Source organism: Phyllobates terribilis, unplaced genomic scaffold, assembly GCF_046119375.1.
Source record: "Phyllobates terribilis strain yellow unplaced genomic scaffold, ASM4611937v1 Scaffold_10__3_contigs__length_209671492, whole genome shotgun sequence".
NCBI classification, from domain to species: domain Eukaryota; kingdom Metazoa; phylum Chordata; class Amphibia; order Anura; family Dendrobatidae; genus Phyllobates; species Phyllobates terribilis.
The window spans coordinates 153,005,087-153,029,051 of record NW_027362770.1 but is presented as its reverse complement, the minus strand read 5'-3'; the positions used below and the strand labels follow the sequence as shown (position 1 = coordinate 153,029,051).

General features: G+C 50.2%; 1 protein-coding gene across 3 annotated transcripts in view; it reads right to left on the bottom strand.

Moving 5' to 3' along the window:
* PRMT8 (protein arginine methyltransferase 8) overlaps positions 1-23,965 on the bottom strand; it is a 288,767-nt gene that overhangs the window by 64,471 nt on the left and 200,331 nt on the right. For all 3 annotated transcript variants that reach the window (XM_073649943.1, XM_073649942.1, XM_073649944.1), the window contains exons 5-7: positions 13,215-13,357; positions 9,521-9,608; positions 128-243 (exon numbers count right to left, since the gene is read on the bottom strand). In XM_073649943.1, coding sequence (XP_073506044.1) covers positions 128-243; positions 9,521-9,608; positions 13,215-13,357 — 347 coding nt within the window. The remainder of the gene's footprint in view (positions 1-127; positions 244-9,520; positions 9,609-13,214; positions 13,358-23,965) is intronic.

The following is a 23,965-nucleotide window of genomic DNA, read 5'->3' as shown; positions in this document are numbered from 1 at the left end:
ACCTATCCTTTGTATAGGTGATATGTTTTAATGTTGGGAACTACTCTTTGAAGGTTATTTTGGAAGTGATCTTATGATTTCTCATTTTATACATAGTAATTGCTTTCGGCATTGGATATCACCAAACCTTTATCAAACAGGAATTGGTCACCACTTGCTTTGGATCTACAATGTCCACCAGCGGTTCCTTCATGGCAACATCCCTGATACAGGTCATGTCAAATCCATACACATTTTCCCACCCTGTCAACAACAAAAAAGGGGCAAACAAAAAAGTTAAGTCTTCAGTAAGTCATACATAAGGAATAACCATTTATTTCCTGTTGGGTTGGGTGAGTAGAGGAAGGGAAAGATTGACCTTGGATGGACGCAAGTAAGTGCAAGACCTTTTCAATAGGGAAGGAGCACAGTTTCATAGTTCGCTATAGGTAGATATCATTGCAATACATATACAACTCTCTTTCATCTGGTCTTTCATCTGCTGTTCTCCCCCAGCATGCCCTGATAGTAGCTTGCTCCCTATATCCAGTTCCTAGGGATACTTTTTTAATAGGCACATGGTGTAAAGGCACTGCTGTGGGCAACGTTTTCTGGTCCTCAAGGTCAAAGCTGGATTACATCTCATGTAATTGGAGTTAGGTAGTTGGGTATCCGTAAATAAGAACACTAGATTATATCATATATCAGTGGCCTGTGTTGAAAGACTACAAATCCCAACAAGATTATAGTTAAACTAGCCTTTACTTGGGGTAAAGACATTGGTCACTCTACTAGACTTGGATCTCGAAACGTTGGCCAGGCATGTCGTAAAACTACAACTTCTAATATTCTCGAAAGCAGAAAATTCCCTTTACTAGATGAGTTTGACCTATGACTTTCCATAGGATGGTAAAATACATATCATGACAGTCACTTTCTCACATCAACTGTTGGGGAAAAAACATTTCTATGATTTCATACAATGTGCCCGCATTGTGGTTTTCCAGAATTGAGGTAGAATTTCAGCATTTTTTTTCTTTAATTTTGGAATATCTCAGCAATAATGATGTGTTTTGCATCAATTTTGGATATCCCTCACCGTGTGGCTTCAATTTCTAAGTGTAATCTCTCTGGAGACACTTGGAAAAAGAAGAGACCTTTTGAAGAGGTGACACATGTTCTGGATGACTCCCGAAACCTCCAAGACAGCAGAACGTCTGGAACGTTTCCTGTGTATGACACCAGGAACACTGACATCCATGTGCAAATTCAGGGCATGGGAAACAAGAGCGTAGACGTGTGTGGCCTGAATAATGGGCATGACTATGTAAAAATAAATTTCTATACACACTTCACTCGGTGAAAATAGAGTTGGTGCGAAACAATTTGCACAACCCAGTCCGTCGGCCACTAGACTGGAGCTGTGAAACCGCTTTTATCTGTAAATGTAGCACCCCGAGGGCTCGGCTGCTACAGGGGTATTGCACCTCAAACCAGAGGTGTGGTATTCCACTCCCGGGTAAGGATGGAGTGTGGACCAGGACTCAGTAAGCTGCATGCACCACACACACCCCATTTCCGAGGGACAGCTCAACGGTGCTCCCACTAGACAGAAGTGCAGGCACGACAGCATCTGTCCCTGGCTGGAGTGGGGCGGGGGGTGGAATACCCAGTGGTGTAGGAGCAGATAGGGGTGGGTCTTTGGGCATAGGTAGGAGCCCATTGGTTGTGACGCGCCCCCTGGGCCAGTGCTGTTTGGGGATTACCCGGAGCCGGATCAGATGGGGGTTGTAGTCTCCGAGTGGCGGCGACCCGGTCCGTGCCCAGGGTGTCAAACTCAGTGTGTGGCAGTCTTTACAGATGTTATTAGTTGTTCTTAGTGTCGACTACGCCACCCGTTGATTTGCGGTCAAAAGGCCGCCGCTGCAGCAGGGTCCGCTGAGGCTGGTGGTATATGTGCAGCTGTGGTAGTATAACCCCCAACGGGAGGGGTATAGCCTCAGGGGGTCAGGTGTAGAGGATGATGGTAGTGGTGGTGCAGTGTAGATGGTAAGAAGACTCAGAGTCGGGCTGTGCAGTTCAGGGTTTTTACTTACTGCTGTTCTGTTGGTCACACTGGCCTTGAGTGACCGCCCGAGCCGTGCTGCGTCCACCAGGTCCTGGACTCGGCCAACCCCCAAGCAATTCTGGAGCGTGGTCCTGAGCTCCCTTTCTGACTGTCCTCTCTACTGGCCGTTCCCACCAGGGGTCCACTTATGTCCGGCTCCCTCGGGTCTCCTGTTGGGTGAACCTTCTTCGGCTTACCTGACCCTATGCTCGGTGTGCCTTCTTAGTGGACTTGGTGAGGGGCTGCTCCACATGTAATGTCGCAGCCTCCGGTTCTTAGTTGAGGGTAGTTTCTCTCCTCCACTAATTTGGGATCCGGTTCCCTTGCGTGCCAACCCTTCACCCTTCTGGTTGTATACTGGGTTCTTGGGGTTCCTTCTTCTCCCCCTCTGGGTCCTTCTCTTCTCCTCTCTCTCTTCTCTCTGCAGGCGCTCCTGGACCTCTCTCAGGACTGACTAACCCTCTACAGAAGACTGACCCTGATCTAAGATGGTGCCCACCTTATATACTCCCTCTATGTGTGAGCTCAGGTGACCAGCACCCAATGAGCTCCTAGCCTTACCCAGACTGCTCCCCCTATCTGCCCCTACACTACTGGGATGTTCCACCCCCCTCCCACTCCAGCCAGGGACAGACACTGTCGTACCTGCACATATACTGGTGGGAGTACCGTCGGTCTGTCCCCCGGAAATGGGATGTATGTAGTGTATGCAGCTATCTGAGCTCAGTCCCACACTCCATCCTTACCCGGGAGTGGAATACCACACCTCTGGCTTGAGGTGTAATACCCCTGTAGCAGCCGAGTCCTCAGGGTGCTACATTCCCCCCTGGTAAATCACAGCACGTCCTCGGGCTGTAAGAGAATAAAACATCCATAAACATACAATTTTTTTTTTTTTTCATAACAACATAAACATATAAAACATTATATATATTATCACCATAAAACTTTTTCATATAAACATTCTTGTAAACTTTCTTGTTCCTCCGGCCACGGTGCAACTTGTGACCGGGTAAAGTGCGACAGTCTCTTGTAGAATAACACAGCTTTCCTATAAAACCAGTAGGGGGCGCCTTAAAAAGCGCAACTATATACAAGGGGAAATATGGCCGCTCTCAGTCCTCGGCCAGGTATTAGGAAAGGAATGACCGCTCTCAGTCCTCGGTCAGTGGGAATAGGGACACACGGGTTTCAGTTCAATTTGCTGGTCCCAACGGGGACTATATTTTAACTAGCAGCAGTAACAGTTCTTATACCCTGACGGGTAACTATGTATAGTCTCTTTACCGTACTTTAATGACGGCGTACTCCTGCTCCTCCTTCAGACCCGTCCGGATCCTCTTGCTCCTCTTCACACCGTAGCTCCTCCTCCGTCAGCCGGTGTACATGGAGGGCGTAGGGTCCTTTGGCACACTTGTGCCGGATGAACGTGACCTCGTCCCCTACATATAGGTCACGACCTCTGTGTCCCTCCGGCAGATGGGACTCTACGTCTCTTCTGGTCACAAAAACGTCGCCGGGGGTGTGGTGATCCCTGATGAAGCCCCACCCGTGCTGCAATTGAAACTTAATCACAGTCCCGGTGGTACGGGGACCATGAGCTGCATGGGGGTCTCTCCTGGTCCTGCTCTTCTGCCCTGCGCTCTGTTCCTGCAGCCGCTGCTCACGGACCCGCCTCTCTCTCCGTTCTTGCTCGAAGACTGCCAACTGCTGGTGGCAGCACTCCACACGCTCCGCTGCGGCTGCCTGAGTTTCCTGAGTGAACCCCATGAGGTCTCCTCCGGTGGGGTCCCACTCGAACTGCGCTTCTTCCAGCGGGAGCGGGGTCCTCTTAACGGGCTTCGGAGCCGGAATCAGGGGCTCGCACAGGGGCCTTGCTTTTTGGAGTTCCAGTTGGTAGTACTCCGGTGGCCATCTAAAGGGCTGCCCATCCGGGCACGTATGCTGGGCTAATAGGTCTTCACCCAGGTGTGGCGCTGTGGATGTTGAGGGCGCGGTGGTGGTAGCGGCGCCCGGGTTCGCCAGGCCTTGCGACCAGGCCTGGGGTACCCTGAACGTAAGGGGCACCGTGAAGACGGCGGCGCCCGGGGTTACTTGGCCCAGCGACCAGGCCGGTGGCTCAGTGGAGGTAGAGGGCGCTGTTGGTACTAGACCTTGCGACCAGGCCGGTGGTGTTTCCTGCTTTGCCGCGCTCAGGGTTGAGGCGCGTGACGTCACAGGGGTCGCGGCCGCGGCTTCTGCTTGAGGCCTTGTCTGGAGCGGTGACGATGCAGCGACGGGCACGGCAGGGGGAATTTCGGGCTCTGCGACGGGGAGCTGGGGCAGGCACGCGGTTTCTCGGCTCGGGGTAGTGACGTCCCCTTTACCTGCCTCCATCTGTCCAGCTCCCTTCTCGGCGCCGTCTCCGGCCTTCACTCCTCCTGCACCATCCTCAGAGGCGGTCTGTCTCCTCGTCTCGGGTGGCGTGCTTCGCTGGCGGGTTCTTGCCTGCAGGGCCATCTCTCGGCTCCACTCCGTCAGCGTCTCTCGCTGCACCTGGGCCATCCTCCATGCGAGGCGCTCCAGCGCGGTCTGCGCACACTCCCGGTCTCGGGGGAGCTGTGCCAGGATCTCCACTAAGCCTAGTGGGGTTGTTGCTTGCAGCAGGCTCCTGACCACAGGGTCGGTGCTGCCTGACTCTCCTTCCATCTCCGGGTACGACTTCTCCGGAGTCCTCTCCAGACTTCTTGTCTCCGGGTGCGCTCTCTCCAGACTCCTCCAGGCTGCACCCATCTTCGCTCTCTTGTTCTGTCTCCGCCCACATTGGGGGTGGTCCTGGGGCAACTTTGTGATTGCCAGTTCCAGGGGCAGTTCCTTCACGCTGATGGACATATCAATCATCACAGTCTCTGCTGGTGGGGGCGGTTTCCACTTTTGGCGCCATTTCCGATCCTGGCCCACGATGGGAGGTGGCCTCTTGCCATCCTCTGGCACGCCCATAATGGCGTCCGCTCTGCCAAGGCGGGAAATCTTCTCAGATGGCGGGAACCGCTTCCCAGTGGCGGGAAACACTGCAGATGGCGGGAAAAGACTGCAGATGACGGGCAAATGGCGGGAACTGATCCGAGATGGCGTCCGATGGCGGGGACCCTCTGGAATTGGCGGGAGACTTCTTTTTGAGGTAAATGTGAACTTTTCTTCAGGCACGCAGTACCCGGTTGTTGCGGGCACGTGATCCTGCCGACTATGCCAAAGTTGACGCGCCCCCTGGGCCAGTGCTGTTTGGGGATTACCCGGAGCCGGATCAGATGGGGGTTGTAGTCTCCGAGTGGCGGCGACCCGGTCCGTGCCCAGGGTGTCAAACTCAGTGTGTGGCAGTCTTTACAGATGTTATTAGTTGTTCTTAGTGTCGACTACGCCACCCATTGATTTGCGGTCAAAAGGCCGCCGCTGCAGCAGGGTCCGCTGAGGCTGGTGGTATATGTGCAGCTGTGGTAGTATAACCCCCAACGGGAGGGGTATAGCCTCAGGGGGTCAGGTGTAGAGGATGATGGTAGTGGTGGTGCAGTGTAGATGGTAAGAAGACTCAGAGTCGGGCTGTGCAGTTCAGGGTTTTTACTTACTGCTGTTCTGTTGGTCACTCTGGCCTTGAGTGACCGCCCGAGCCGTGCTGCGTCCACCAGGTCCTGGACTCGGCCAACCCCCAAGCAATTCTGGAGCGTGGTCCTGAGCTCCCTTTCTGACTGTCCTCTCTACTGGCCGTTCCCACCAGGGGTCCACTTATGTCCGGCTCCCTCGGGTCTCCTGTTGGGTGAACCTTCTTCGGCTTCCCTGACCCTATGCTCGGTGTGCCTTCTTAGTGGACTTGGTGAGGGGCTGCTCCACATGTAATGTCGCAGCCTCCGGTTCTTAGTTGAGGGTAGTTTCTCTCCTCCACTAATTTGGGATCCGGTTCCCTTGCGTGCCAACCCTTCACCCTTCTGGTTGTATACTGGGTTCTTGGGGTTCCTTCTTCTCCCCCTCTGGGTCCTTCTCTTCTCCTCTCTCTCTTCTCTCTGCAGGCGCTCCTGGACCTCTCTCAGGACTGACTAACCCTCTACAGAAGACTGACCCTGATCTAAGATGGTGCCCACCTTATATACTCCCTCTATGTGTGAGCTCAGGTGACCAGCACCCAATGAGCTCCTAGCCTTACCCAGACTGCTCCCCCTATCTGCCCCTACACTACTGGGATGTTCCACCCCCCTCCCACTCCAGCCAGGGACAGACACTGTCGTACCTGCACATATACTGGTGGGAGTACCGTCGGTCTGTCCCCCGGAAATGGGATGTATGTAGTGTATGCAGCTATCTGAGCTCAGTCCCACACTCCATCCTTACCCGGGAGTGGAATACCACACCTCTGGCTTGAGGTGTATTACCCCTGTAGCAGCCGAGTCCTCAGGGTGCTACAGTTGCAAGTCACCTGGGCTCATACACAGAGAGGGAGGTATAAAAGGTGGGCAACATCTTAGAACAGGGTCCAGTTCAGTCCAGTTCAGTCCAGTCAGGAGGAGAAGAGAGAAGGAGCTCAGCCAGGAGGGCTGACAGGGAGCTGTGGCTCAGTCTGGGCCCAGCTCCAGAGGCAGGCCTGGAGTGGAGGCCAGAAACAGCAGAAAGAGAGAGGAGAAGGAGCGGAAAGGAAAGTAAGAAAGGAACTGGAACAGAGGAGAAAGGAAGCAAGGAACACAGAGAAAGGCCCAGAGACGCGAAGACAGAAGGAACCCCATATGCCCAGAGGAGATACAGGGTGAAGGGTTGGCAGAACAGGGTACCGGAACCCAAATTGGTGGAGGCAACAGATTCCTCAGCCAAAGACCGGAGGTTGTTACCACATCTTGGTGCGACCCCTCACTACATCCACCAGGAAGGCATACCATATAGGGTCAGAGACGCAGAGATCAGCGTGCCCAGAGAAGGCCCGAGGGAGCTGGACAAAGGTGGGTCACTGGTGAGGACGGCCAGAGAAAGGAAGAGAAGGGAGCCCTGTGCCACGCTCTGGAATTGCCTGGGAGTTGGTCGTGTCCCTTGCCTGGTGAACGCAGCACGGCTCAGGCGGTCCTACCTGCGCACAAGTGACCTGATAAAGAACTGTGAGTAAAGCATTGAAAACGGCAACTGCATGTCTCTGTGGTTCCTTGCCGCACCAGCACCATTAGTACTGGGACGCTCACACCATCACTCCCATCATCCACACTAGCTGCCCTGAGGCAATACTTCTCCCGTGGGGAGTTATCCCATACTCGGCTGCGCAAACAACATCAGCCTCAGCGGTCTGCAGCGCAGCGGCGGTCCCCACTGACCGCAATCCACGGGTGGCGTAGTCGGACATTTGTTATTACCTAAGACTGCCACTGGTTTGACCGCCCTGGGCACGGACCGGGTCACCGCCACGGAGGACTACAACCCCCAGCGATCCGGCTCCGGGTATCCCCCTACACAGCACAGGCCCAGGGGGCGCGTCATAGACACCTTCTTCTTCTTCTTTAGGCTAGCCAGCCTGGTGCAATGTCATCATTACAGCATGATACACATGTGATGTTGCAACAGAAAAGCCACAGATGCCATCAGATTAAAGGCCTTTCTCACGGCTCCGATCCAACGGCCACAGATTATTGTTGTGGCCAATGGACTAGGTCTTGCGAATCAGAATCCTCTAATTCTACTTGCAAATGTAGACCCTATATCAGTGGCCTGTGATCTCTAGCTGTACAGTTACTGTGAGACTATTACTCCCAGGATCAGATCAGAGGATTAACTTGAAGCTTCTGGGCCCTAAAACAAAATCTGTGACAGGGCACCCCTCCTATAATGCACCCTTTTTTAATAATGGTCTCTCATTTTGTGGTTGAGGGATCTTTAGGCTTCCTTAGGCTCCTACTGCAACTACTACCTCACGACCTCAACACCACTGCTGAAATATACCCTTATGCATTGCACAGGGTGAAATCTGCAATGAAAATTTGCAGCAAAATGACGTGGGGGGATAATCTGCACCACAAATTAATTTATTTTGTGGACTTTTTATGCAGCAAATGAGGAAAAATTGATAAATTCTCATCCATAAAGCCGGGTTAGGGGTGGGACTTAAGCGCCCTAGAAATATCAGCAACTAGGCATCTGAAAAGCATACTTGTCAACTTTTCAGAAGTATTTTCAGCAAGCATCGTGATCACACTCTTTGGTCATGTCCCCACCACACCCCATTGAGAGCACTGTCTTATGATGTTAGGCATAAAAGATCTTCCAGACACTGGGAGTTAAAAGAGAACCTGTCACTTACCATAACTATGCCACTGTTCTCCTGAATCCGACACTGTTTTTCTTTTGCTCCTGCGCCTCTCCATTCCTGAGATATTGTCAAGCGTCAGGGTTTGAACCCTTGAGCCTGTGCTTTGTGGTCCACCGAGCCACATCAGACTCACCTTTTCTCCAGGTGTTTAGCTTCTGTTATCCTTGCTTTAGTCTTTTTAGGGTAACAGGTGTTTTCATTTACTCATTTGTCTGCCCTATCACCTTTCAGGTGCAGCTTTATATTCTTTCCCCTTGCTGGTATTTCCTGCTGGTGATAGTCTCATTTGGATGTCCAGCCATACTGCTGTAGTTTACACCAGGCAGAGAAAGACCAGCTAGGGTTTATCTCTCTGCTGTTTATGTTCTTTACCCTGCACCTATCTTCTGTTTCATTTTAGGAAGTAGGTGGCATATTCAGTACTAACAGTACGTACTTAACCCTTTATTTTATATTTAGTGGTTTAGTGGTTCCTCACTCTGGGATCTCTTTCTATTTCAGCACACTTTCCCTTCTGTGGGTAGTTTGCACTCTGCTCTGCCGTCTGGTTCTTTAGGAGGAGTGTGAAGCGCTAGATGCTTTTCAGACAGCATAGGTCCGACTAGCCATTGTCTAGTCTGTGGTTAGGGCTATCTCAGCTCATGCAGGAACCACTAGGGACTGTGGGGTCAGGATCTCTAGTCTGTAAAAGAACCGGCAGGGTCAGTTGCATTTTTCCGAGTGAGTCGCTACACTAACACAACAGATATAGCTTCCTCTTTCCTGTATATAAATCTAGTCTTATTAGTCCAGTGGGCGTAGTGCTCCACTCTCCTCTGTGAGTGTTTTCTTTTGCACCACTCCCTGTTAGATAACAAGACTAGATTTACATACAAGAAAGAGGAGGCCATATCTCGGGAACGGAGAGGCGCAGGAACAAAAGGAAAATATCGCCGGATTCAGGAGAACATCGGCATTTACACCAGGTTAAACAAATTACATATTTATGACAAGTGACCAATCCCCTTAAAGTGTGTCCGCTCCTCCAAGAGTCTGAGAGTTGTCAAGTTTTCTGTAGAGCCCAAACCACGGTGAGATATAGTTAATGGGGTCATGAAAAATTCGGTAGTAAATGCCATACTCACAGTGGATCTTGAAGTCCTTGTATTGTCTGTCTTCAATGGCAACGACGTACAAAGCCGCGCGGTCAGGAAACATGAGCCCTCCAGGTTTCTGTTGATGAATTGTGGGGAAATGGGTCTCGTAATCTATTCACCTGACAAAGACATCACAGTTTGAACTGCACATATAAAATCCAGACAAGCAGCCCCTGCCCGCTTACTATCCTCCATCACACTGTCACACAATGTTTAATATCTGAGTGGATATATCAGCCAGAGGCAAAACACAAAAGATAAAAATGTCTCTCTAAATCACAGTGGTTGTCAGTCACGGAGAGGCTTATTGAAATGAAAGGTCTACCCGCTGACTGCACTCGCCGGTCACATCTGAAGACGGCACTTTAAGGATTTAAGAAAAGCAAACAGCGAGCTCTCAGGTGATTCCGTTGGCGTTTGATCTAGGAAAATCCAAAGTGGAAGCTTTTTTTTTTATTGCAGGAAAAGTTTTTCTTTATGGCTGCTCAGCTTTTCAGCCGAGGATATCATTAATGTATCTCAGCCTTTATATTATTCCTATGATCCTATCATCAGTGATAGTTTTTCCAGTTTGTATCATGAAAAGTTTCAGCATTTTCCGAAATCTTTTCTCAAATTTTAACACTTTTCAAGATCCCTGCTCCTGTCATTTACGTTCACCGAATGATGATTAGATACTGTCTTCCTACGTCTTCCACAGTATGCAGTCTCACAGATAAAGAGAGAAACTGCAGCTGCATCTCCCTCCTCCGTCTAATTCTCTTATTCTTTGTCTACTATTAAGCTATTAAGGGTTTTTATCACGTTAGAATAAGGAGGTTTCCAAACATTTACAGTAATCCTGCAGCCTTGGAGAGGTAAGGAAGGTCCCTTAATAACATATCTTACAAGTATTATATATTATTACTTGGGAAAATGATTTTTTAACATTTTAGTGATGACTTTTAGTTTCATATGGCACTAAGTTAAAATATAACTAAGTTTCATCTTCATTCCTTCGTTTATTTATTTATTTTCAGACCTCCTCATATGCAATCTGCAGCTTAATTCAACTTCAAGATTTTTCTCTAGCTGGAGTATTTCTCCCAGTAATATAGGCTGGATGTGAACTCTGTGTGTCTCTCCCAGTAATATAGGCTGGATGTGAACTCTGTGTGTCTCTCCCAGTAATATAGGCTGGATGTGAGCTCTGTATGCTGTTCCCAGTAATATAGGCTGGATGTGAGCTCTGTATGTGTCTCCAGTAATATAGGCTGAATGTGAGCTATGTGTGTCTCTTCAGTAATCTAGATTGGATGTGAGCTCTCTATGTTGTTCCCAGTAATATAGGCTGGATGTGAGCTATGTGTTTCTCTCCCAGTAATATAGGTCGGATGTGAACTCTGTGTGTCTCTCCCAGTAATATAGGCTGGATGTGAACTCTGTGTGTCTCTCCCAGTAATATAGGCTGGATGTAAACTCTGTGTGTCTCTCCCAGTAATATAGGCTGGATGTGAGCTCTGTATGCTGTTCCCAGTAATATAGGTTGGATGTGAGCTCTGTATGTGTCTCAAGTAATATAGGCTGGATGTGAGCTATGTGTGTCTCTTCAGTAATCTAGATTGGATGTGAGCTCTCTATGTTGTTCCCAGTAATATAGGCTGGATGTGAGCTATGTGTGTCTCTCACAGTAATATAGGCCGGATGTGAGCTCTGTATGTTGTTCCCAGTAACATAGGCTGGATGTGAGCTCTGTGTGTGTCTCCAGTAATATAGGCTGAATGTCAGCTCTGTGTGTCTTTCTCCAGTAATATAGGCTGGATGTGAGCTATTTGTGTCGTCCCCAGTATTATAGGCTGGATGTGAGGTCTGTGTGTCTCTCCCAGTAATATAGGCTGGATGTGAGCTCTGTGTGTCTCTCTCAGTAATATAGGCTGGATGTGAGCTCTGTGTGTCTCTGTCAGTAATATAGGCTGGATGTGAGCTCTGTATGTTGTTCCCAGTAATATAGGCTGGATGTGAGCTGCATGTATCTCTCCCAGTAATATAGGCTGGATATGAGCTCTTTGTGTCTCTCTCCAGTAATATAGGCTGGATGTGAGCTCTTTGTGTCATTCCCAGTATTATAGGCTGGATGTGAGCTCTGTGTGCCTCTCCCAGTAATATAGGCTGGATGTGAGCTCTGTGTGTCTCTCCCAGTAATATAGGCTGGATGTGAGCTCTGTGTGTCTCTCCAGTAATACAGGCTGGACGTGAGCTGTGTGTGTCTCTCCCAGTAATATAGGCTGGATATAATCTCTGTGTGTCTCTCCCAGTAATATAGGCTGGATGAGAGCTTTGTCTGTCTTTCCAGTAATATAGGCTGGATGTGGGCTCTGTGTGTCTTTCCAGTAATACAGGCTGGACGTGAGCTGTGTGTGTCTCCCCCAGTAATATAGGCTGGATATAATCTCTGTGTGTTTCTCCCAGTAATATAGGCTGGATGTGAGCTCTGTGTGTCTCTCCAGTAATATAGGCTGGATGTGAGGTCTGTGTGTCTCTCCAGTAATATAGGCTGGATGTGAGCTATATGTGTCTGTCCAGTAATATACGCTGGATATAATCTGCGTGTCTCTCCCAGTAAATAGGATGGTATGGGCTCTGTGTGTTGATCCAAGTAATATAGTCTGAATGTGAGCTCTGTGTGCCTCTCATAATAATATAGGCTGGATGTGAGCTCTGTGTGTCTCTCCCAGAAATATAGGCAGAATGTGAGCTCTGTGTGTCTCTCTCAGTAATATAGGCTGGGTGTGAGGTCTGTGTGTCTCTTCTAGTAATATAGGTTGGATTTGAGCTCTGTGTGTCTCTCCAGTAATATAGGCTGGATGTGAGCTCTGTGTATCTGTTCAGAAATAAAGGATGGATGTGGGCTCTGTGTGTATCTCCCAGTAATAGAGACTGAATGTGTGTCCATGAGTCTCTCCCAGGAATAAAACCTGGACGTGAGTTCTGCGTGTATCCAGGATGCTGCTTTTTTCATTAGCTCATATATCAGTACAGCTTCTATGCTGAAATTATTTCCTCCTCATGTGATTTCTCCCTTGCCTTTTTTTCTGTCCTGCTTGTACATGACTTGCCATCTCTCCACTCTGTGGAGATCTGAGTATAACCCATTCATTCTGTTATCCTTAAAGCCCCCAATAAAGCCCCCAAATGATAGTTATCTAACCTGACTCTCCCATACAAAGGAATGCTCAGCTTGACCTAGCACTCCTATGTTCTCTATGAGACTCCTCTGGAGTTGGCTTATCTCAGGGTCCAGGACCCCTTTCCTATATGGTTTGATTGACAACCTTAAGGGTAAAAAAAGGCTCAGTAGCCAGAAATCGGACATGTCATATTCCTCACTCCTCCTACATCATCTGTCAGGGGAGAGTCATGAGGCCCCCATACACATGAGACTATTGTCCGATCCCGTCAGTATAGGGGAGGTTTGACCCATATTACTTTAATGTGTATGGGACTTTTACCAATGACAATAGGGAATGGGAGCAGAGAGAGTCATCAGAACAAGAAGCAGTTTGGAGCTGAGCTACGGTACTACATACAACCTGAGGACAAGTGTGGTGCTGTTCTCGGAAGGAACCGGACATATTTTTCTTATGACATATAACCCCCTATAACATAGCAGGGCAGGGTCACTTTATGCATAAAAAGCACTTACCAGCCACTTATCCCGGGCAAAGATGACAGTGTTGAGCATGGATTCGTAAAAGAGGCAATATCCCATCCACTCAGTGATGATGATGTCCACTTTATCTACCGGTAACTCCACCTCTTCAACTTTACCCCTAAATATTGTGATTACTGAAAAACGTACAGAAAAGCGCATTGTGACAGTAAAGACAACAGTTTTCTTACCGATGCCAAGAAAAAAGCATAAACAGAAAAAACCCACCACAAAGAATTGGTTCCCAAAGAGCTTCTGCCATAAATGGGGTGGCGTTAAAATTTCCTGATTTTTGTAAGTATGTAATAAGGTCTATCTGGTCAAGGAGGTGGAGACTCTGCAGGATCACAGAGGTGGAGACCTTGCAGGGTCAAGGAGGTGGAGACTCTGCAGGATCACAGAGGTGGAGACCTTGCAGGGTCAAGGAGGTGGAGACTCTGCAGGGTCAAGGAGGTGGATACTCTGCAGGGTCAAGGAGGTGGAGACTCTGAAGGGTCAAGGGGGGGAGGCTCCTCAGGGTCAAGGAGGTGGAGACTCTGCAGGGTTAAGGAGTTGGAGACTCTGCAGGGTTAAGGAGGTGGAGACTTTGCAGGTCAAAGGAGGTGGAGACTCTGCAGGGTCAAGAAGGTGGAGACTCTGCAGAGTCAAGTCAAGCAGTCCAGGACCTTTCCCTTCCCTATATGGTTTGATTGACAGCCCTAAGGGTAAGACTTAAGATAATATTCCCAAAAGAGTCAATCATGCTATATATGGTGGTCAGTTTGACTTTGATTCTGCATAAGCTCAACCTCCTTGACTGGATAGAGCTATTTTACATACAGTACAGTTGGGCATTGAACTTGATTTTTTGCAAAATTACATCGACAAGGACATTTTGGAAGGCAAAACTTGTCTGACAGCTTCCTTTTAATAGGAGTGTCCTTTAGAATCTGTGTTGGACGATCTTATCCAGCACATTCTATATTACCGACGTACAAAAATGTCCTCCCTGACATTTCTGCAAATTTCATTACGGACTCCAATTTCTCATGAAACAAATTCATTACAATACTCTGATATGATGGCAAAACTTTCATTAGGCAGTAATTCACATTACAACCACTGGGAGGCCACATATAGACATATAGAACATAAACATCTCCCAACAGAGTATCGATAAATCATGTTTTTTTTTTTCAAAGCTGGTCATTTCGAGATATTTTAATCCAAGAGAAAAGGTACGGAAGGAAAAATCTGTATATGAAATATTGCTCAGTTCCACTTAAAGGGGATGTCTCATATTTTTTATTTTAATTTCAATAATAAGCTGTAAGTCTGTAGAATGTGCTCACTCTGTTTTATATGTGGTAGCTATTTCTTTTCTAAAAACTACTCTAGGTACATATTGGAAACACTCACTTCATCCCTGTATTTCCTGCATAGAGCTGAAATGAATGAGAGTCAATTGACCAAGAAATGTCATAGATTATTACAATCTCCAGGAAGTGATGGAGTATATTTCCCCCTTCCCTCAAGGATCAAGGAGTGGCAGGTGAGCTGCACACAGAGCACAATCTGTGAGTAGTGTATAGTGAAATGACTCTGCTGGTCTTGTCCCAGTCTATACAGTAAAGCTGTCAAATGAGTAGCAGAAAACAGGGAGTCTATGTATTCTACTATGTAAAAACTGGAATATTTTAAGATAGTTTCATGTGGATATTAACAAAAAAACACCTCCGAAAGTTTTGAAGTCATATATTTATGTTTAAAAACTGTTTCATGCAATGTGCCTTGCTGATTATACAGTACATTTACTTCCCTTTAAAATCTCCGTAGGGTGATTCTCATTTATTAGGGAATTGCTCTTTTCACATTTCGCTGACCAAACGTGAATTTACACTTTAGCAATCAGCTCACATAATGCCCCAATGTTCTTCTATTTTCTCGGCTCTAAAAATAGCAAAGATTATCTCATAATTCTTTCTGCAATATCTGCCAGATAAAGCCTTGTTTTACTTCTTATTAATATTATAACATCAGAACACATGGAGGGTGCGGAGCTTATGTCAGATCAACTGTTCTTGATTACTGCCGGCTGTGCCACCAAAAGATGCGGTTATATGACAAACCGGAGGGTAATACACAGATAATAAAGATTTATATCAAGGACAGATAAAGAAGAATGATATGAAGGCTGGCAGATAGGAAAATGGATAGGCCGACAAAAGATAGATAGATAGATACAGTTGCAATCACAATGATTCCACCCCCAATGCAAATTAGGTTTATTAGCAAAATTCAGAAACTTTGTACTGTTTACAATGAACCAATGAAACAAGAACAATGTAAATAGCTCAACAAAGCAGTGAAGCATGGCAGTGGCTCATGGATGCCTATAGTGAAGCATGGCGGTGGCTCAGGGCTGCCTAGAGTAAAGCATGGTGATAGCTCGGAAATACCTATGATGAAGCATGGCGGTGGCTTGGTGATGCCTACAGTGAAGCATGGCGGTGGTTCAAGGATGCCTACAGGGAAACATAGAGGTGGCTCGGGGATGCCTATAGTGAACATGGCGGTGGTTCGGGGATGCCTACAGTGAAACATGGTGGTGGTTTGGGGATGCCTACAGTGAAGCATAACGGTGGCTCGGCTGTGCCTATAGTGAACATGGCGGTGACTCGGGGATGCCTACGATGAAGCAAGGCGATGGCTTGTGCATGCCTATGGTGAAGCATGGCGATGGCTTGTGCATGCCTATGGTGAAGCATGGCATTGGCTCAGTGATGCCTACGGTAAGTATGGCGGTTGCTTGAGCATGCCTAAGGTGAAGCATGGTATTGGCTCGGGGCTGCCTACTGTGAAGCATGGCGGTAGCTCGAGGATGCCTATGGTGAAGCATGGCTGTGGTTCCAAGTTGCCTATGATGAAGCAAAGAGGTGTTTCGAGGATGCCTTCAGTGAAGCATGGCAGGAGCGCAGTGATGTCTATAGTGAAGCATAGCAGTGCCTCAGTGATGCCTATAGTTAAGCATGGTGGTGGATCAGGGATGCTCTTGGGCTGGTTTGTTTCCTGGAAACCTGCAGCGTGTATAAGGCAAGATGGATTCAATTAAGTATCAGGAAATCCTAGGATAAAAAGCCATGCCCCCTATGGGGAAGATGAAGCTTGGGAGTCATTGGACTTTCCAATGGGATAATGATTCCAAGAATATCTCCACGTCTGACCAAGGTTTGGTTTCATAAAAGGGTCCTAGAAGATTCTGGAGAGGCCATCATAGTCGCATGACTTGAACCCCTTAGAAAATCTCTGGAAGGTTTGGAAGAAGGCGGTTACAGCACATGAACCCAAGAATAATAGTGACCTGGAGGCCATTGCCCATGAGGAGCGGGCTAAGATTCCTCAGAAACTCTGCCAGAAACTGGGGTCTGGCTATGCATCATGTCTGCAGCAGGTTATAACAGCCAGAGGGGCTCTAGTAAGTACTTAATGTGACACCCCAGGGGTCTGGTTGCCACAGTGATAGAGATATTACGTCTGAGAGCAGGTGGGAGGTCTCTTGGTCAGGAATCCTATGCATGCCACACCTCCTGCCCAGTCCTGGGAGGGGAAGAACTTCCCCTATATAAACCTAGGGCTGAGGCAGGGTTAGTGAGTAGAGAAGAAGTAGAGACAGAGAAAAGAAGCAAATATAGGAACAGAACATCAGGAGCTCTGTGGGAGCAGTGTTACAAGGAGTCAGGGGCTGGCAGCTGCAGAGCTCGCCCTGACTGAGAAGATTTCTTACCGGACCCGGAGTCCGAGGCTGTGGGGACTAATCTCTACCCAGCAGCAGAAACCGACCGGCAGGGGATTGCAGGTCCTCTGGCCCAGAAACCCGAAGGCACGGTCACACGCGTGGGACCAGCACCGCCATCGTGGAGCGGAAGCCATTAGAAGGCCCCGAGTCACCGGCCATACGGGTGAGCACCACACGGTACACTCAGGGACGTGGGCTACTTTTACCCGCCTCTAGCAAGGTAGCCAGAAGAGTACAGTTAGTTGGGAAGGCCTACAACTCCGCCTGGCCAGGGGAGATCCCATCTGCTCAAGGACTGACCAGGCCCCGATTGCTAGCAAGTACTCCGGGAGGGTCTATCTTTGTCACCAGTAAAGACCCTGAACTACACCGCATCGTCTCTGAGTGGTTCCTGCTACCCCCATCATCCACGTCGGCTGCCCTGAGGCCATACCCCTCCCTTTGGGGGTTATACCATCCACGCTGCACCATCCTTCCACCGGCCTCAGCGGTCTGCCCTGCAGCGGCAGCTCCATAGCTGCATTCAACGGGTGGCGTAGTCATCCACCATCTACTGCTAATAGACTGCCACTTAGTCTGACTCCCTGGGCACGGACCGGGTCACCGCCACGAGACTACTACCCCCATCTGATCCGGCTCCGGGTAGGCTCCCGCGTGCGCAACGCTGCGCGACTCAGGCCCAGGGGCGCGTCAACTTTTGGCGTAGTCGGCAGGATTTCGTGCCCGCAACCACCGGGTACTGCGTGCCTGAAAAAGAGACTTTTAAAACTTACCATCCGTGAAGTTTTCCCGCCATCCGGCGCCATCTTCAGCCTTCTTCCCGCCATCCGTGAGGTTTTCCCGCCATCCGGCGCCATCTTCAGCCTTCTTCCCGCCATCTGTGGAGTTTTCCCGCCGTTGGCCGCCATCTTGAAGATGCCACGCGGGAAGAAGAGGGGCGTTGACTCCGAAAGCGTGCGAGAACTGAAGCCCCGCCTCACGTCCGGACGTTGCGTAAGGTCCTGGAAGGAGCCCAGCAGACGCCGACGTCACAGGAGCGCGACGGAAGGTCCTCAACCCTGACGATCCACTGCGGAGCCGCGGCCTACGGAAGAGGATCATCGCAAGGTAGGCCACGGTCCACTAGGGGGGAGAAGGATGTCGGATACGGAGGAGAGCTTCACCGCTCCAACCCCTGCCAGCGCCACCGCTGTTGCGGTCATGCCTTTCACCATGCCCTATATCCCGGGGGCAGCCTGGCTACCCCAGTACTCAGGGGAGTCACATACCCTGCAGGACTTTGGAGAAAAACTGGATAGCCTCTTCCAGGTGTATCCCCTCACAGAAGAGCAAAAAGTAAGCATCCTGGTGGCCCAATTAACCGGGGCAGCCCAAAGGGAGGTAAAGTCCTGGCCACCTGGGGGGAGGACTGTCGCAGGGATACTAACCCGGCTGAGGGACACCTTTGATACCCGCACCTCAGCCGAGATCAAGCTCAGATTCTACGGGTGCAAACAGCGGGCACATGAGAGTATAAGGGACTATGCATTAAACCTACAAGAAGCCCTGAGAGCCATTAAGCAGACCGACCCTGACGGCGTGGGAGACGAGGACAGGCTGTTAACTGAACAATTTATAGAGGGTTTATATTGCAATGCCCACCGAACCTAGTTGCGGGCAATGGCCTTACAGGACCCTCATCTGGGATTTGCACAGTTCAAGGACAGAGCCATCCGGGTGCTCCGAGAACCGGCACCAGGTGGCGTTGTGACCCACAGACGCCCCACTACCACTTACCACCAGGAGGCGGCGCCCTTGTCGGCAGGGCCTGTGGGAGCTGATGCTCAGGCTTTGAACAATGACTCGGCTCCAGACCTGCACCATCAGGTCCAAGAGCTAGCTAAAAGCGTTGCTGCGCTAACCCGAACTGTGCAGTCTTTACAGGTTTCCACTCCAGGGAAGCTCCAGCTGGCATCCGGACCGGAGGACATCCCATGGCGTCGACCAAGGAGGACCCCACCGGCCAGAGGAAGACCCAGCGACCGATACAACGAGGACGGACGACTCATCTGCCGCCGCTGTAATCAACCCGGACATTTGGCAAGGTACTGTCCTTTAAACTGGCACAACCTAGGGTAGAGGGCCAACCCCTAGGAAAAAGATCATCAGGCCCATCGAACTGGCGCGACAAATATGTGGGAGGACGTCCAGTCTTGCCTGTGGTACTGGATGGCATTCCTATGAGTGCCCTACTGGACACCGGGTCACAGGTCACCACCATCCCGTACGTGCTCTTCAAGCAGTACTGGAATGACTCGGATATTACCCGCTACCCTGACGACGACTTGAGTATCATCGCCAGCAATGGTCAGCCCGTGCCACAGATCGGATTTAAAGAGGTGACCATTAAAATTGGTAGAGTTGAACTGGCAGCACAGGGACTGATCATTGTAGACATTGACAAACACGAGAGTCACCCAAAGATAACTCTAGGAACTAATGTAATTGAAAATTGTCTTGCAGAGGTGATTTTCCTTTTACAGCAGGTTGCCAAGACCGCCAGCTCCGGTGAGCAGCGAGTGCTCCAAAAAGAGATCCGGGCACTGATGCGACGGCAACAGGTGGAACTCTCCGGCGGTGAGATTGGTAGCGTGAGAATGTGTGACCCTTTCCCTATTGCCATGCCCCCAAAAAGTGAAATGATGATTTGGTGCCGGGCAGCTATTGGTCTGAGAGGTAGAGATTACCAGGCAATGGTAGAACCAGTTTACTCAGACAGTAGGCCCACCATCTTGACAGCACGGGGGGTGGTTAATGTACGCCATGGGAGGGTGCCCGTTCGCATAATCAATATCGGGAAGAGGGAAGTGTACCTGTCCCGGTATGCCACGCTAGCCAAATTATATACCATTAACCAAAATGCTATACAATCTGTGGAACCCTTGCCTCCATCTCACCCGGAGGAAGGTAACGGCTCTAAGAAAACAATGGAGGACTGGTGTCAGCAACTACATTTGGGTACTGACTCCACTCCCTCACACCAGAAACAGGGAGTCTATCGGGTGGTTCAAGAGTACGAGAGAGTGTTTAGTAAACACCCGTTAGACTTCGGGCGAGTCAAGGGGGTAGAACACCACATCCCCACGGGAGACCATCCTCCCATAAAAGAGAGGTATCGACCCGTACCCCCTGCACACTACCAACACGCCAAGGGGATGCTTAGAGACATGAAGGAGGCTGGGGTGATCAGGGATAGCTGTAGCCCCTGGGCAGCTCCACTAGTCTTAGTCAAAAAGAAAGACAACACCATGAGGATGTGTGTAGATTACCGGAAAATCAACCGTATCACACACAAGGATGCGTACCCCTTACCAAGGATAGAGGAGTCTTTGGCTGCTTTAAGATCTGCTAACTTCTTCTCTACCTTGGATCTCACTAGTGGGTACTGGCAGGTTCCTGTAGCAGAGGCGGACCGGGAGAAGACCGCATTCACCACCCCGATGGGACTTAGCGAGTTTACCTGTATGCCGTTCGGACTCTGCAACGCACCAGGAACCTTCCAACGATTAATGGAGTGCTGTCTGGGCCACAGAAACTTCGAGACGGTCCTGTTGTACCTGGACGATGTCATCGTATATTCTAAGACTTATGAGGACCACCTGAAACACCTGGCGGAAGTGTTCGAAGCTCTGGCAAGCTACGGCCTAAAGGTGAAACCCTCCAAGTGTCACCTCTTGAAACCAAAGGTGCAGTACCTGGGACACGTGGTGAGCGCTGACGGAGTGGCTCCCGACCCTGATAAGATCACCGCAATTAAGGAATGGCCAAGTCCCTCCAGTGTAAAGGAAGTGCGGCAGTTCCTCGGGTTGGTAGGCTACTACCGCAGGTTCATCCCCGGTTTCACCAAAAAGGCAGCTCCTATGCAAGACCTCCTGATAGGCCAGTCCCGGAAGGCCAAGAACCAGAAGCCGCCCTTCAAATGGGAGAAGTTGGAAGAAGAGTCCTTCCGCCAGCTGAAGATGGCCCTCACGGGGGATGAAATCCTGGCGTACCCGGATTACAGCCAGCCCTTTATCCTCTACACCGACGCAAGTAACATCGGGCTAGGAGCCGTGCTGTCCCAGATCCAGCAGGGGAAAGAGCGAGTAATCGCTTACGCCAGCCGAAAACTGCGACCCACCGAAAGAAACCCTGAGAATTACAGCTCATTTAAGCTAGAGTTCCTGGCAGTGGTGTGGGCAGTCACCGAACGCTTTAAGCACTACCTCGCTTCTTCCCGGTTCGTCGTGTACACGGATAACAACCCGTTGACACACCTGGACACGGCAAGACTCGGTGCCCTAGAGCAGAGATGGATGGCCCGCCTGTCCAACTACGAGTTCACCATCAAATACCGGGCAGGACGCTCCAATACCAACGCGGACGCCCTGTCCAGGATGCCAAACCTACCGGACGTAGGAGAAGATCCAGAGGGACTGGAAGAAGTCGAACTCCCCGCGTTTCACCGTCATGGGACTATCCAGTATTCCCATCGGGTAAGGAGTAAGCAAGGCGCTACGCTTAACCCCTTACCTCACTACAACTGGGCGGAAACGCAGGACAGTGACCCTGCCGTCCGGCTGGTGAAGGAGATGCTGACTCGGCCAGAGGCTCGCCTTGACCCAGACGCTCCGGAGGAAGCCAAGCAACTGTGGGCAGAAAAGAGTAGACTGTTCCTTTACAAGGGGAAGTTGTGCCGCAGAATGGTTAACTCCCGGACGCATGAACTAATCTGGCAAGTAGTGGTGCCACGAAGAGACGCAGCCATGGTGATGGAGGCATACCACGACGGGGCTGGACACTTCGGATGGAAGAAGCTGGAGTTCCTGCTGCGCGAGCGGTTCCACTGGGTAGGCATGAGGGGAACCATCGAGAGGTGGTGCAGAGACTGTGGCTCGTGCAACCTAAGAAGGAAGGACCGTGCCAGCCAGAAGACTCCCCTGCAGTCCATCGTCACCCGGCAGCCGTTGGAACTGGTAGCCTTGGATCATGTAAAACTGACCCCAAGCAGAAGTGGCTACGTCTACGCACTAACCATCGTGGATCACTACTCCCGGTTCTTGGTTGTCGTCCCCGTCAAGGACTTAACAGCTCGAACAGCAGCTAGAGCCTTCCAGCAGCATTTCTGCCGTCCACACGGGTACCCGGACCAAGTGTTGACAGACCAGGGACCTGCCTTTGAAGCGGAGGTCTTCCAAGAATTCTGCACTCTGTATGGCTGCCGGAAGATAAGGACGACACCCTATCATCCGCAAACTAATGGACTTTGTGAGAAAATGAACCAGGTGGTAATGGATCTTCTGAAAACGTTGCCCCTGGAAGAACGCGGTCTGTGGCCTGAGAAGCTGCCCGATCTGGTGGACCTATACAACCACATCCCGGTAGGTTCCACCAACTGTACCCCGGCTTACCTAATGAGGGCGAGACCTGGTAAGTTACCTGTTGACCTGGAAATGGGAGTCCTGACACCCGAGGACACTTCACCAGAAGCAGACTGGGACACAGAGAGGCAGCAGCAGTACCGGAGAGTACAGGAGAGCGTGGAGCGAAGTCTCTGTCAGGCTAGGGAAAGACAAGAGAAAACTTACAACCAGTATGCTCCCGCTGTTCCCCTGGTACCCGGAGAGCAGGTCTTGAAGAGAAAAAGACGGCTCCACAAGTTGGACGACCAGTGGGAGAAGGACCCGTACACCGTACTGCCCTCAAGCCACGACAACCCAAAGGTCTGTACCATCAGTAAAGACGGAGGTGAAACCACAACCATTGTATCCCGGGATCACCTGAAGAAGTGTCCCGAACAGCTACGGAACCCTGAAGAGGAACAAGAAGACCCTCGACCCGTAGAGGAAAGGGAAGACATGGTTAGTACTGTGCTCGGAGACTTCCCTCGGTCTTGGACTCAAGTCAATGGCGCAGTTGTGGTACCCGTACTCACCTTCCTCCAACCAGCATCCCAAGCACCTACGGAGCGACAGGTAGAGCTGGAAGAGCAGCCGGTCCAGGAGGCAGAAGACTCCACACAAGCAGAACAGGAGGATCAACCCTCTGCTTATAGTGAGCCTGCCGTACCCCTAGTGAGCCAAGGAGCCGGTAGACAGCTGCCCAGTTTACCCTTGACAGCTCCTACACCCTGTAGTTCAGGGCTAGACAGTCAGCTCCGTAGGTCCACTAGGGCCACTAGAGGCCAGTTACCCGCACGTTGGAGGATTTGAAATGTATAAATTGTTTTATTTGTGGTTACCTGTTTTTCTTGTTGCTTGTGTATAATTATGTGTTTCTAGTTGTTTATAGGAGTCTTTGGTGGATTTACCGGGAATCCTTTATACATAGTTGGAGCGTAACCCAGGACGGACTAAAGACTGTTAAGGACTCGGGGCAGGACAGACCCCTACCTGGTTACGTCTCCCTGTTTTGGTGAAATGGACACCTTGCTTTCTTCAAAGACTGCACCCGGTTACGGACATGCCGTGACCACCTTTATGTGTTTCTTTATTGTATTGTTATTGTTATACCTTGTTATGTTTTTCCAAAAATATGTTTAGTCCCGGAGTACTAAATTTCACTAGGGGGGAATGTGACACCCCAGGGGTCTGGTTGCCACAGTGATAGAGATATTACGTCTGAGAGCAGGTGGGAGGTCTCTTGGTCAGGAATCCTATGCATGCCACACCTCCTGCCCAGTCCTGGGAGGGGAAGAACTTCCCCTATATAAACCTAGGGCTGAGGCAGGGTTAGTGAGTAGAGAAGAAGTAGAGACAGAGAAAAGAAGCAAATATAGGAACAGAACATCAGGAGCTCTGTGGGAGCAGTGTTACAAGGAGTCAGGGGCTGGCAGCTGCAGAGCTCGCCCTGACTGAGAAGATTTCTTACCGGACCCGGAGTCCGAGGCTGTGGGGACTAATCTCTACCCAGCAGCAGAAACCGACCGGCAGGGGATTGCAGGTCCTCTGGC